The 16,352-nt window shown below is 38.3% G+C and overlaps 1 protein-coding gene across 1 annotated transcript in view; it reads right to left on the bottom strand.

The window, feature by feature from the left end:
* LOC149803959 (hepatocyte growth factor receptor-like) overlaps nt 1–16,352 on the bottom strand; it is a 91,696-nt gene that overhangs the window by 53,562 nt on the left and 21,782 nt on the right. The window contains exons 8-10 of the mRNA XM_089954026.1: nt 7,777–7,940; nt 6,833–6,993; nt 5,352–5,460 (exon numbers count right to left, since the gene is read on the bottom strand). Of these exons, the coding sequence (XP_089810152.1) occupies nt 5,352–5,460; nt 6,833–6,993; nt 7,777–7,940 (434 nt within the window). The remainder of the gene's footprint in view (nt 1–5,351; nt 5,461–6,832; nt 6,994–7,776; nt 7,941–16,352) is intronic.

The raw sequence follows: 16,352 nt of genomic DNA, 5'->3' as shown, positions 1-16,352 counted from the left end.
CAGTATAATTTCGTGATCATTTTAACATCGCCAAATACCAACTGATTACGTTCAAACTAATCGGGTTGGATGTCGATAAGTTTCAGCGGGATCTCAATAATATAATTGACGAATATTTTCCAAAGATTGATGTTGCATGGGGAAAAATAAGAGGTCCTCCAAATATTCTCCGACGTAACAACAATCCAACAGGTGGTGGTTGTCATGTATCACCGGGCATTGTGAATATCACGCCAGTGTGCCCAGCAGGGATATGGTCTTTACAGCTTTTCTCCAAATCTCCCGCCGGGTGATTTGATATTGTCAATGCCAACTGTTTATTTACTATGCCGTAACCCATCGCTGCTACTAATACGTTTTTGTCTAATCTACCATGACGCTAATTTATTGGACACGTGCGCTGAAGAATTAACTGTCAGTTTATATGTACGTGACAGCCCGTAACTGCCCACCGTGACAAAATATCACATTTCATCGCTGATTAAAAAATTAACGACAAAATGATATAACATATCAGTTTTTGTAGCTTTCCTTGGGTACCGTTGCTATTCCACCTTAGCGGGTGCAGATTCGGCAATCCTAACGGATTCCAACACAAGGTGTTTTAACTGTCTCGCACGCGCACTTACATACGCTCGAGTTTCATATTGTCGAGGCAGCACTTATGGTATTTTTGAAATGGCGCTTGCCAGTGGAGCACATTTAGCTCTGTAATGGTGTTTCTGTCAATCCGCCAACGCAAGTCCATTTTGAGATGAAGTATTTGGATAAATCTATACTCTGCGACTAGTGTATATATATCCTCTTCACCTAGCATCTGTATCAATTCAAAATCATCGTTAATGCTTACAACATCAAGTTGAGCCGCGAGACCATATAGCTGTAACTGATTATTCTCAGATATACTCTCAATCACATTTTCCTGGTTCATTACACAACAAATTCATTTCTACAATATTTGTTTTCATCAAGACCAGTTCGATAACGCGTTGTTGGATAGTGTATATTTATTGTGACGAATCCATGTGGGTTTCTCTGAGCATATGCAAAGAATTTTTTGAACGTATTTATGTCCATGTCGCTGGTACACCAAGTTTGATGAATATTTCGCAGTGTAGGTGTGTCACCACCGTTAAAAATAACCAAAACGTTGCAGTTATCTTTGATGACTTTGAGGGATTTGAGTATACCTCTGTGCAATATAAATGAGATCTTTGTTTTGATGCCTGCCTCGTGAAAATATTCTGGTCGAATTCGTTTATTTGTCATGTATGACATTATCGTAAACCACTAGATTATTTATATCCCCTTTTAGATCCTCGACGGACTGCGCGTCATCAATGTCAGTGATAAAATCAATAACATCATATGCAGCCGCTGCATTTTCATTAAATTCCTTAAGAACATAATAACATCGTTGGTCATCTACGGATGGTGCCACTAAATAAAGTTTGTACCATTCAAGCCACCTCATAATCAGGTTGAATAACAACTGATATTAGACTTGACGAAAAAGATCAACCAAAACCAGGCAAATTTCCGGTAACTGCGATGGATCTGCAACAATGAATATCGCGGACGCCAAGTTAATTCACACGTTGAAGTCGATAAAATATATAAACTTGCGAGAATCACTCGCCATCTGGGTGATAAGATTGGCGATGAGTGGCAAACTAGGGATAGGTTAAGGGCAATTAATTGTAAAACAACTACATAATTGAGTCGATTTGTTATAGTTCGAGAGGTACTGGAGAGGTACAGCAGCGATTAGCAAACTGAGCGATGCAGCAGGTGTGACACGTGCTGCTGCGGCAGATTGGTTGCCACGACAGGCAATATGCAAATTTACCTACCAAAACAATTCAGCATAGACGGTTTGATGTCATCAAGCCAAACAAATTTCATTAGGTAGATATTTTGTTTTTACCACACAACGTCATAGGCATGTCACGCAAACGGCGCACATACAAACACGTCTTGATTATCCTAGCTGTTGCAAGTAGATACAATCAAGCATAGCCGCTATCGTCTAAAACACCAACTGAAGTTGCAGCAGCATTTCAATGAATTTATCAACGTGGCGGCCTGCGATGCCTACAGTTGCTACAAGTTGATCCTCGGTTAAGTAACATTGTTGATGCAATAACATAAGGTTAAAATCCGACGTGGACACACCGCTCTACATCATGATCAGGCAATCGTTGAGCTATTTAATCAAACACTTGCATAGCGAATATTTTGACATCAGTACACGCAGGAATTACTGAGAAACGACATATTTCGTGAATGATTTGCGAGACTACCTCACATCATGGCCGCGTTAAACAAGGAAGTCGCTCGAGGCAATTGCGAAAAACCAAGTGCTGGGCAGTAATGTGACAGGTATTTATATCAGCCTGATGAACTTGAGGGTAGTGCAGCAAGAGCAACTGATCCCATCTGGAGTGTAACCACACATACAGTTTCCAAGGTGGTGCACTATACTGTGCAGCCTGCAATCTACATACACGATTCAACAGCTCCTCAAGAAGGATTTGTCCGTGAACAATTACAGGTAATTCCTCGATTTTTGCGTGTGTTACCGAGACTAATATCACCTCTGTCCACGGTAAATTGTCCTACGTCCATGGAAAAATATTGCCACAACGTTATTGTGTTCATATTCATTCAGTCTGACCTCTGTTCGCCCACTTTGTAAATATATGTTTTTTTATGCTCGGATTGGGTAATGTGCGTTAAATAAAATAGTACTTCATTGAAACATAACACAATTTCGTAGAGGCGTCATAATTGAGAAATTTGGTTTAGAAACACGTCTTGTTACAAGGGCCGGTCACATAAAAGAAACCCCGTGTATTTTGTTTCACATGTAAAATAGCCGATCTTCCGCCTTATTCTTCTGTTCACCGCCTCTACTGCTGTTAGACTGACCCATCTTGTCGGAACTGCATGTAACTCGGGTCTGCTGATATGTCATGTAATTCGCTAATTCTGTCTGTTGTCACTTGTGCCATGGCGAAACTGTTCTTGTATAATAGGTGTGCCAAAGATGGTTCAAATTGGTTCAAATATGTCTTGGTCAGCCATATAATACACAAGACTTGTTCACATTGGGCTAACGTTTATGGTGTTGTATAATCAAAATTGGAGAATTGGTCGGATAAGTCCTTGTTTTGTCCGATATCCTCTCTTCTGTGATGCGGAAAGGTGTCAGCGATAGCGCGAGCTGTAACTTTTAACCGTAGTCTGTGCGAAATTTCTCTCGACGAAGAACCAGAGGAGGTTAGCTATTTGCAGTAGAAATGCCTGGATAGATAAGATGTGTTCCTTTGAGCAGAGTCGAGGACCGTCTTGCTAGAGCAATTTTCTTTACGAGTGCATCTGATAAATGTGTGTATTTCTGAATGCCTGTTTCATACGATCCAGAATGCTGGTTCCGTAGCTCTGAGTAGGAATAAAACAACTGCCGTCGTGATTGTATTTGTTAGAAGAGGGAAAATCCGAATTCTCCGAGGAGTTAACGTTGTGAGATTATTAAAGGCGTTATCTACTATTTCATTCATCCGAGTGGTGCAATGAGGATAAGGCGATATTGTGATTCTCTTGATTTCTGTATCACTTTTGGAAGGTAGGCGTATGCATCTCGGCCGTTTCTGCATTACCGATAGAACGTCGACTGCCTGGTTTGTGAGTCCTTGACTGGAGATATAAAGGTTAGAGGATAAGGGCTGAACTCTTTGCTAGGTCTTATGGTGGTCCTTCTGGAAAGTGTAGGCAGATATCACTAAGTTGCTTTCCGCCGATTCTAAATTTGTAGCTGCGATTACTTCATTGGACTCGGGCCATTCTTGAGATCGACTCGTGCGCATGCCCTGTGGTATTAGGAGTGGGGGAAGATAAGCCATGATCCGTCTGTTGGAAAATAGCCATAAAAACGAAAATTCAACATCGAAACCTTGGAATCGGTCTGTATGTCTGTTGAGATAAAGGGAACTTGGCTATTCGCCTGCTCCGTCATTCGCTGTTCCCCAGTAGGAATCAAGTCCAACCCCGAGGATACAAGGTCGTGAGAGTAGTAAAACAGGCTCGGCATTTTGGCTGTGACCTGGGTTCTGGAGCTCATTCAGTGTGTGTTAATGTACGGCGCTTTGTAGCTGAAGGGTAAGATGATTTCCTTCAATTGTCCGACAGAAAGTTCATACTGAAGAAAGGCCAGCATACAGACCGAGGACGTTTCTGTTCTGAGCTGCGTGTTGTGCGTTTTACCCTTAGTTATAATCGCTAAGAAAAATTAAGAAAAACGTATAAAACTCAAGCCCGGCACTTGTCTTGTGGAACGCAATGTCCATGCAGACATAAATCTTAAACAGTTGACGCAGAAATTGATAACAGAAAGTCAATGAAGCATACTGGTAAAATATAATGTTAATACCACCTGTAAGGTGAATTATACATATGTTGGCCTGCGCAAGTAATGCAATGTAGGCACAGAGCTATTTCAAGTAATGGTTACGGGAACAAAAGTGAATACTTTCTGAAGAGAAGGTCAAGGACGGTGTGTACCGGAAGACTAATTGAAGCTTGGCGTTCCAAGGCTAAGCAAGCAAACATTATGTAAGGAGTTCCTAAAGGGCATAAAGACCTGCACACATATAAACATCGCAGCCCAAACCTGTCATGTGAGGTCGCCTAGGCCAACCGTACAAATGACTAAGTCCCCTTGAAATATGATGGAATTATTATGCAGATAATCATGATTCAAGTGTTGCCTATAGAACCATGCATCAGCGAGACGCTACGGAGCAAACCATGTATATAAATATTGCCTGTAATTGTCCGACTAGAGCGGAGGAATTATATAAATGTACAAAAATGTATATATTACACACAAAATGCTTCTCTTAAGAGGAACAGAGACACCATTATAGATACAAAGTAGATGCGACACTATCCAGCACTACTTGCAGGCAAAATGCCAACAGAGCGCCTGTGCAAGTAAAATTATTGAAGTTGGATTCCTGACTCTGAGTAGACGTTGGTATGGAAACTAACCAATATGTAACCGTAAGTAAAGGCATCACACATATCTTAGGAGTTTTTATAAGTTTTAGATACTTGCACCTACATAAAGCAATCGCGAGTTAGTCGCCGTTCTCCTAAGGTATGAAGATTAGGAAACGTATCTGAAGAAGAAATTAAAAAATATCCATGCTCATATTATATCTGATGGCAAAATCCCCAATTGTTAAGTATTGTATGCAACGTTCCTCCTATTCCAGACTAGTGCCCAACTTTATTAATAATAAGTGGTCTGATTTATATAGTAATATGGAATTGCATATGAAACTTACCACATAGGAAAATGTAATATTATTGTCCGTGGCATTATACTGGCTGTTGATTGTGACAACTAATTTGCCAATACCAGTGATGGAACTTGTTCCAGTGACACATACAATCCTGAAATGTACAACACTTAGAAAAATATCTTACAATTAAAATTTTAGCTATTTAGTGTTGTCACGTACAGAAATAAATGGTGAAACGGTTGCATAGTGATGATAAAGGTCTCAAGTGCTTAAGCCATTGGGCTGAGATTTTTAAAGTATTGGGGCGAAGTGGATTAATTTACGGAGCAAAAGGAGACTAAGTCACAAGGCAGAGGTGGTTTTAGGATTAGCGTTTATGGTGCTACGGTACAATTAAGGTGATATTGGTTTAGGGCCGATATAAAAATATAGCATCAGTACCAATAGACGGAAATGGGACTACCCGTTTAATGTTCACAGCGGTCATAGCAACACCTACAGAAGGACTTATAAACTGAGGTAAATATCTTGTTGTCTGTGTTTCTTAGAGTAAAGTTTATGTATATTTTATTTGTATTGGTGTTTCTCAATGATTATATGCTATATCTATCTATCTCTCTCTTTACGTGTATATATATATATATATATATATATATATATATATATTGTAAACAATATAGTACATAGCGAATATTTTTCTATAATCATAGATTAAATATTTCGATCATTATACTCCGACTTAAACATGCTTATTTGAATTTTAGTTTAGACCATTTGTTTCTGCAATTGAAAATTACTAAACTTGTTCAGACGTTTGCATGCATTAGGAAGGGGCCTGACCTATATCCTGGATCTATTATGTTGTTGTTTATTTCAAATAATGTTTCACTTAAATTACAAAACACTTCTTCAACTAAATTAATAATTAGGAATTGAAGTGAAGGACAATTTGGATTATATTATTGTTATACACCAACAGACTTGCAACATCGCCACATCCCATGATATTTGCATATTAGCCTATTCATGACTAGAGGGACATCAATATATTCAATATTGGAATTTATTTGGAGCACGAATGAAATTCAATTGAAGCTCTACATATTTGGACCTGTGATGAAACTTATAGGACTATTTTCTGATTCAAATCACAGTACTATAAGTTCATTCTCAAGTTTCACTTTGTATTCTATGAAAAACAAGAAATTTGCTGAACTTTACAAAACTTGTTGGTTTTCGCTCTTTTATGTGAATAAGTTTAAGACAATAGAGTGATAACATACTGAAAATGTCAGTAATAGGATCAACGGGGATACGTTCTGATTACAAATGCTGTTCAGATCTTGAAATATATTTTGGACATAGGTAACAACATACATAGGCAGTTTCTATTCTCAATTGTCATTTATATGTAGTGAAGATAGATTAAACATTTGTCAGTGTCACTGAATTTTAACCATGATGATCTGTTCAGCATGTTATTGACCCTGAAAATGAGCTTGATCTTTTTTAACGATACTTACTGCTCAGGGGCAATGTATAGATATTTCACAGGAGTGCACTGGACCTGGATATAATTTTCAATATAGACAATACTATTGATGTCCTCAACACTTTTTCCAAGGTTAATTCCTTTGATAGTGAGATAGGTACCTCCATCCATTGGCCCTGAGGTGGGTTTGATCTGAAACATAATTAGTTTTCTTAGATATATGCCTTGCTCTGCATAAAGTAACTTATACAATTTGTGCTCGACAAGAATTGTGTTTCCCTAAAGACAAGTTTTTATTTTAAAGCAATTGTTATGAGATATTACTGCTCTGGTGATGCTTTGTTACACCAACTTGAGTTTGTAGATAACTTTCACTTTGGCAAACATGTGACTACATAAATTGAAGTTAATTATTGTAGTATCTCTAATTTTATATCAGCAAACGTATGACCATAGGCTGCAATGCTAACACCTATATTTTTCTCCAACTTTGCATCGGCTAACGTGACCACATGCTCAATGCCAACACCAATTTTTTCCAATTTATTCTCGTTACCTTTTGGTTAAATCTCTTATGTGCAGGATGTGATTTCTCTAATTGTGGAGATTGAATGGTACAATGTTACCGGATAAAATGGTACTTTTTGAAACTCTTCAACAATCCGAACATGCTCAAACAAGAAGGGATTTAAACTGTTTTCTGCTCACCTCTTTGATGTGACGATTTAGATTTAGAATGACTGAAATAAAAGAAGCGACGCACCCTATACTGGCACGTCCATTATATATTAACTCACACATTATATACTTACATGTCTATTACACACCACATCATTCATTGTATACTGGCCCTTCCATTATACATTACCTCACTCATTGCATGTTTGTCTGTCCATTATATACCATATCATTCATCGTATACTGGTCTTTCCATTATAGACTCCAATAACATTATTCTAATGCCAATGATCTTACATTTATGATCACAGGATTTGGGCAGGTCTCAGATGTGGAAAGCCACATGGAGGAACATCGGCTCTTTATGGTACAGGATTTCTCACACCATCCACATTTATACTGATTCTTGAGAGTTAAGCATCCACCACATGAGAATGCCACCTCACACTTGTACATGATTACTGAAATAATATATAAAGGTCACTCTACTGAACATGTGAAATGTAATCACTCCAGGGGAATAAAACTAATAAAATACATTGGATACATTATTGAATTAAATCTTTCCATGATAATATATGATACACATTAACACTTGACAGCATGCAGAATTTGATCATTCCTGGATAATATATTGAATACAAGTATTCCAGAGAACATGTATATTTTTTTTCATTAGTAAGAAATAATTCAAGGAATGCAACCACTTTAGAGAACATGTAGAATTCGATTATTCCTGGATAAGATATGGAATACAAGCGTTCCAGAGAACACATGTAATAATTTTGAAATAATGCAAAGAATAGAAGCACTCTAGAGAACACGTATAATTCAATCATTCATGAGGAATACAGGGAATAAAGCACTGTAGTGAACATTCAGAATCTAATCATGCCTCAGCAACACAAGGAATACAAGCACTTGGTAAAACATATAACAGTGTACCATTCCAGGTAAATGCATAAAATACAAGCACTCTAGAAAATATGCAGAATTTAATCATTGTTGTATATACATGGAATACAAGCACTCTAGATATTATGAAGAACTGAATTATTCCTGGGGAGCATATGGAATTAAAGCACTTTATAGAACATATTGTATTGAATAATTCACTGGGTAATCATGAAATACAGGCAGTTTAGAGAACATATAGAATTAAATCATTTCTGGGAAATACATGGAATGAAAGCACTTAGTTGATCGTACATAATTTAATCATTTCCGCTGAATGCAAGCATTCTTTAGCGTATGTATAATTTAATAGATCATGGGGAATACATGTACTCTAGAGAACGAGTAGAATTTTACCATTCATGTGGAATACATGGAATACAATCATTTACGAGAACATTCATGGAAATAACATAGAATGAAAGCACTCTAGTCAGCATGTATTCTTATCTGTAATTTTAATGATTATCCATAGCTGGATTTATTGCATATAGCGTATTCTAAGATGTTAATGGGAAGTACAGTTGCATAGGATCTATACATAGATGCGCACGTATGTTTTGATAGTTATTAAGAATACAATTATTAGTAAATATTTTGACAAGATTCGGTCATTTCCCCATTGGACCATTTTTTGATGTGTTATCTGAAAATGACTATGCTATGTTAGTTCCCATTTAGTGGGTTAACGCATTTTAGTTATTTGATGTTGGGAATTTTCCGTTTGTCATTTAAGAATCAGTGAAATATTCGTGTTTTAGCTTTTTAGCATTCAAAAGAAAAGTACAATTTAATCATATCTGGTGAAGATAGACTCTCTAGAGAATATATAGAAATTCATATGCGAAGGGAATACACGGATGGATTACAAGGAATGTAATCATATCTGGTGAATGTATAATATGTAGAAGATAATACGCGACCGAAATACATGGAATACAATCTCATTAATGATGTAGAATTTGATCATTCCAAGGGGTGGGGGTGGGGCATATGGAATTAAAGCACTTTATATAACATATTGAATTGAATCATTCACGGGTGTATCCATGAAATCCAGGCAACTTAGAGAACATGTATAATTAAATCATTTCTGGGAAATATTTGGAATAAAAGCACTTATTAGAACGTATATACTTTAATCATTCCTGCCGAAAACAAGCACTCTTTAGAGTTCTTATTATTTGTTAGTTCATTGAAAAAGAAAGTAATAAAATCATTCTAGAGACCAAGTAGAATTTGGTCATTCCTGGGAAATACATATAATACAAGCACTTGGCAGAACATATATAATTTAATCATTCCTGCTAAATGCAAGCACTCTTTTGAGTATGTATAATTTGGCAGACGATGTGGAATAAAAAGAATACAAGCACTCAAGAGAACAACTAGAATGGGGTCATTCCTGGGTAATATATGGAATACAAGCATTTACGAGAACATGAAATTAATCATTCCTGGGGAAAACATGGAATGGATGCGCTCTAGTCAACATGTGAAATGTATATGCTTCATGTTTATAATTTGCATTCGCGGCTGTAAATTGTACAGATTATCTAAAGCTGGATTTGTTGTACGTGCAAATGGTCTATTTTAAGATGTTACAGAAAGTACAATTACATAGAATATTTACATAGATGCGTACGTATGTGTTGCTCATTATCAAGAATAAATTAGTGAATATTTTGACAAGATTCGATAATTTCCCCATTGGACCGTTTTGTGATGTGTTATCTTAAAAGAATTAAGTTCACATTTGACGGGCTAATGCATGTGAGTTATTTTATGATGTTGGAAATTTTCGGTTTGTCACTTAAGTAATAGTGACGATATTTTTGTTTTAGCTTTTCAGCATTCAAGAGAAGCTGTCGAATTTTATCATTTCTGGTGAATATAGGCTCTCTAGAGAATATATTGAAATTGATATACACGGATGGATTACAATCTCCCTAAAGAAAATGTAGAATGTAATCAATCCATGGGAAGATATGGAAAAAAGATTCTCTAGATAGCATACAGGCTTTAATCGTTCCAGGGGAATCCAGGAAATGAGAGTACTGTAGAGAACATGTAGAACTGAATCATTTCTTTGACATAAAAGGAATATATGCATTCTAAATAACATGTAAAACGGAATTCAAGGAATAGAGCAGTTACAAGCACTCTAGAGAACAAGTATAGTTTAATCATTCCTCGTGAATCCATGAAGTACAATCATTCTAGAGGCCAAGGAGAGTTTATATGTATTTTAGGGAATACAAATAATACAAACAGTCTAGAGAACACGTAGAATATAACCATGTAAGGAATACAGACACAAATTATTAAAACAGCAGAAATCAAGTGATAAAAGTGTAAAATAAATATAATGCAAACAACATATGACATGCCTGTTTCATGTTTTTTCCTACAATTGACGTTGAAAGTTTGAGTTAACATAATATGTGGACCTAGCTTAAGTTTCATCAAAATATCTGTAGGGGTTAAAATTAATGTCCTTCGTAAACAACCAGGCCAATGACTAGCATTATTACCTGTTAAGACAATGACATCGAGGAAGGCGATATGACTGAATATATAATAAACTATCATAATATAAGAATTCATTAAAAAACTCCCCCAGTATACGGATTGAGGTCAATTATTTATAATTTATATTGCTGTTATTTGGCCTGGCATCAGGAGTAAAGCATTTGTATGTGACACAATGTCTAGTCATTGTATAATACATTTTATATTGTCATGAATATATGCATAATGGGTCAAAAGCTGTTATACAGAAAATGATACAAGCCTGAGTTACACTTACCATCAGTATAACTTGTATATCTGACAATCGATACATTACGATGTTGTCAGCGGTTGAAACGTTATATTCCTGTAACGGATACAAGTCAGATAATTACATTTTCCCTTGCCATGACCGTAATTTTGAGGCAGGATGTGTAGCTAACGAATTTGATATACTAGACATATTATCAATACATGATACATAATTGACCAAAGTGTCATTAAAATATGTTTTGTGGTCCAACGATAAACTATGGACAAGGTTTCAAGTCAGGGAAGTCAATTGTATATTTCTGTGACCATGACCTTGATATAATGGGCATCGCTAAGGTACATAATGTATGTTCTCGTCATGATGTATAATTTGACCAAATTGAATAAAATCTTTCCTACCATTACAAATGTATTAACCAGACCATGAAATGTAAAGGGGTTTAAATTTCCTATTAGACATATTCAAATTTGAGTGCGTCGTTGTCCTGTGACATGCTGGTTGACATCATCCATATTTCCAGTATACTATGCGTGTCTAGATCTTATGCAGACCTAGATCTGCCATGGTATGAGGTACCATTAGTCTAGATATATGTCATTGCTGTACTAATGACTCAAGCAGACAGTACGCATGCTAGTCTGATCAATGTATTATGCGATGGGAGCCATGGTTGCTTAGCTGTTGGATCTTTCGACTCGTTATCCAAAAGGTTGGGTTTTTTATACCACCCAATCTCTCAGGAGTATATTGCCAATATTATGCTGAAAGGGCCACTAGAATAATAACCATCCACCAAATGGCACAAACCTTGTAGGCAGTGTCATGTACATCGAAATAGAATGCCATTCAATTTTAACAACAGCCTATGCCAGTCTAGTTAGATCTACTGGGGACAAGTACTCTTTCTTAGAAAAAATTAGGGAAGTCGCTAAAGGAGGAAGCTGAACACATATTGGCATTTGACGCTATTGTAACTAGGATTCTACTATAAATCTGACGTAGAGATGATCGTTGGTTCTAGCTGATATCATCAAATGAAGCCCATGAACCAAGGCCAGGGTCAAATTGTGGAAGAGGAGTCAGGCTTCTTCTGTCTTACGGCCTATTTGGATCGTCAAAACATCTCAGTAGGTTCCCAAAGATTGCCTAATATGTGTGCAACAGAAGGTCTGAGCAAGACTATACCTAAGAAAGGTTCCCCAAGAAAGAGAAACTCCGCATACACGCAACACCCAAAGGCTGGGGAAGTCAAGTAATAAAACACTATTGAGATCATTATTGTGTGCACACGTAATACAAGCACTGTAAATAATGTGTAGAATTGAATCATTGCTGGGAAACATATGGAATGATTGCATTCTAGAGAGCACGTTACATTGAATCATTCCTGTGGAATCCATGAAATGCGTGAACTTTTAGAACATGTAGAATTTAATCATTCCTGCTGAATGAAAACATTCTCGAGACTCGAGAGTATGTATAATGTGTTAAACCATGGGAAATACAAATAATACAGGTAGAATTTGTTAATTACTGGGGAATACATGGAATTCAAGCCTTTTGCAGAACATATAAAATGTAATCAATCAATCAATCGTATTTGCGCCGTCTGGTGCTTGAGGCGACAGAAAGGGAGCACCATTTTGGTGTGTCTGCTGCTGTTATTGGGGCGGCATGCAGGATGAGGCCTCTGGTCTTGAGTTCTCGCTCCACGGATCGGCGCCATGTCTCTTTGGGTCTCCCACGGTTCCTTTTCCCCTGTGGAGTCCAGCTCAGTGCCACCCTTGGTAGTGAGTCAGGGGGCATTCTGCAGACGTGGCCGAGTCATCTCCATTGGCGAGTTGCAATGGTCTCAGCGATGGTGCTTGCGTTCGCTCTGTGCCGGAGTTCCTCGTTCGAGATCATGTTTGGCCAGTACATCCTCACGATCCGTCGCAGGCACTTGGTCTGTAAGACTTCGAGCTTGCGTTCTATGTTAGCAGTGGTCTTCCAACACTCTGACCCCTACAAAAGAATGCTCAGCACGTTGCTCTTGAAGATACGGATCTTAGTGTGGGCGCCGATGTTTGTTGTCCTCCAGATGAGCTTCAGCATTGCGAAGGCCTGGTTAGCCTTTCTGATTATTGTGGTGACTTCCCTTGTGCAATCTCCATCCGTGGCCACCTTGCTGCCCAGGTATTTGAATTCGTCTACTTCTTGCAGAGGCTGGTCGTTCATGGTGATTGTGTCGCCCACTCTAGTGTTCTTCCTCAAGACTTGTGTCTTCCCTATGTTGACTCGAAGACCGAAGATGCTTGCTGTCTGTACCAACTGTTATGTATTCTGTTGGGTATCCTGGTGTCTGCTTGCCAGCAAACCGATATCGTCGGCATAATTCAGGTCATCCAGCATTGAGGTCAGCGTTCACTGTATTCCTTGCCTCCTGCCCTCTGTGGTGCGGTGCATGATCCAGTCAATGGCCAGTGAGAAGAGGATCGGCGGGAGAATGCATCCTTGCTTCACTCCGGTTTCCACATTGAATGGTTCAGTGAGTAGATTGTTGTGGATGACTCTGCACTCAAAGTTCTCGTACAGGGGCCTCATGACGTTAACAAGTTTCTGGGGGATGCCATAGTGTCGTAGGATCTTTCACAGAGAGTCTCGGTGCAGGCTGTCGAAAGCCTGCTCAAACTCCACAAAGACCACATAAAGGGATCCATTTTACTCATGGGACTGCTCAAGGATCTGTCTCAGAAATAAGATGTGGTCGATGCAGGATTTGCCCTTCCTAAAGCCTGCCTGTTCCTGGCGTAGGATGCCATCCACAGTTGTTGTGATGCGTTGGAGAATGATGCGACTAAAACCCTTACTGGAGATGGATAGTAGGGTGATTCCTCGCCAGTTGTTTCAGTTTCCCAGATGTCCTTTCTTGGGAAGTTTGACGATGATTCCTGTTTTCCAGTCATTCGGTGCTTCTTCACTATCCCAGATCTTTTGGAGACACTGGCAAAGAAGCTGCGGTGTCTCTGTGTCTTCTGCCTTCAGCATTTCGGGACATACTCCATCATCGCCAGGTGCCTTCCCATTCTTCAGCTTGTGGATGGCCTCCTTGACCTCCTCAACTGTGATGTCCTCGCAGTTGATGTCAAGGTCCTCCTTTGCTTCAGGAATGTCAGCGAGTACTGGTGGGTCTGGGCGATTCAGCATGGACTCAAAGTTCCATATCTTCAGCTTCTCCCCCTGTAATCAGTCCTGGACAAAACAAGGAATAAAAGCACTCTAGTCAACATGTGGTAGGTATGTCTATCATTTTTTAAATTTTTGTTCATGGCTGTAAATCGTATTACTTAGCTATCGCTGGATTTGGTGTAGATGCATATGTTCTATTTTAAGACGTTAAAAAACGTAAAAGTGCATATACTCTATATATAGATATTTACGTATGTGTTGACAGTTACTAATAATAAAATTATTAGTAAATATGTTGACAAGATTCGGCCTTTTTCCCACCAGACATGTCGGACAGGTGGTGTCTGAGAAGACTTAAGATAGTTTCCATTGGGTGGGTTAAATCATGTGAATTCTTTTACGGTGCTGGAAATTTTCAATTTGACACGTAAGCAGTAATGATAGCATGGGTGTTTTAGCTTTTCGTCGTCAGGTAAAAAGTCACACTAGGCAATTTTATCATTCTAATTTATTGCATTATTGTTTTAACATCCATTCAAGGATAGAATATTTTGTATTTATCTATTATTTGAGAGGTAAAAAAAATTTTTTAGGATTGTTCATTGGAAACATAAAGTGCTCATTGGCCTATAGTTAAATTTTCAATTACATCATACATAATTAAATTGTTACGTTTAACAACCTTATTGGTTTTGCTTCTTTCTGTTACTTAGTTTTTGACCGTAGAGTCGTAACACAGAATTTAATGTGAAGGACATGTAGAATTTAATCTTTCCTGACGAATAAGAGCACGGGCGAGAATATTAAGAATTTAATAATTCATGGGAATACAAGGAACACAAACACTCTAAAGAACATGTAGCATCATATAACTAGATCTGGAAACAAGAGGTCAAATTGTGAAAGATGTTTCAGACAACAACTTCCGTCTGCCTGACGTCATCCAGGGGTCATGAACACATGTCAATAATAGAGGCACAATAAAAGGTCTGATATAGAATGTACCCCAGAAAGTCTCCCAAAATAAGAAAGAATCCAGGTGTACGCATCTCTCGAAACAACGCTTTTGGACATGGGAATGAACAATTATATCCTCTTCGTCCATCATCTAAATCATAAGGTGGAATGAAGGGAACCCTAAAGGGAGAGAAGATGTAACATCTGGAAACTCATTTGAGTCAACTAGATTTGAACGGTAGTGGCGGCATAACTTAACTTTCCGTTCTGATCTCTATTTCTTAAGAAGGATACGTCATTAAAGCAGGTTCGTCATCCTGTCCCCACACATGGAGACGTGGGAGAAAAAGTAACCAGACCAAGATCGCCCGTTCTTGGAGATTGGGTTTATATGATCCCTTCTCGACAGTCTGTGAGGATAATGGAGGCCGGATTCCTCCTTCTTATGTATGACTGGTGCAGAAAGGGAAGAACTCACGCATCTGGCACACCCTGGATCCAACGAAAAGACTACCATGAACTCGTCGGAGCGAGAGATGACTCACTACAATATATTTGTAGTTCACACATCTAATAGCAACCAAAAGGGAAGATAACAATTTGACATTCTTTTTCACTAAGCAGGTGAGCAAAGCACAACTCCATTTTTGCTTAGAGATCAAATAACAAATCAATGAGGGGGTATCAACCAGATCTCTCTCTGTAAAACTGAGGTTCCTGATATGGTGACTCGAAGAGCACTGCCCAGTGACCGGTTATTGCTGCCTAGCGGCTGACATCTAGTGCCTAATCAATAGCCTTGGACCGGTTTAGCGCTGACAATCTGAAATAATAATCTTTACTTTGAGGAACTACGGTTCAGTAAATGTTTCTCAACTGACAAAGAAGATTTAGTATCCAGATGTCTATTCAAGCAAGAATGCTGCTCTCGTCTACTTTCGGGATGGCTTGACTAAAATGTTTGTCAGGCAATATAAACTCAACCACACTTGCCCTGCACTAACAATTG

This window comes from Sinohyriopsis cumingii, chromosome 3 (genome assembly GCF_028554795.1).
Source record: "Sinohyriopsis cumingii isolate HCF-2022 chromosome 3, ASM2855479v2, whole genome shotgun sequence".
Taxonomy (NCBI): domain Eukaryota; kingdom Metazoa; phylum Mollusca; class Bivalvia; order Unionida; family Unionidae; genus Sinohyriopsis; species Sinohyriopsis cumingii.
The sequence above is the reverse complement of the archived record's forward strand: the minus strand, read 5'-3'. Positions and strand labels throughout refer to the sequence as shown.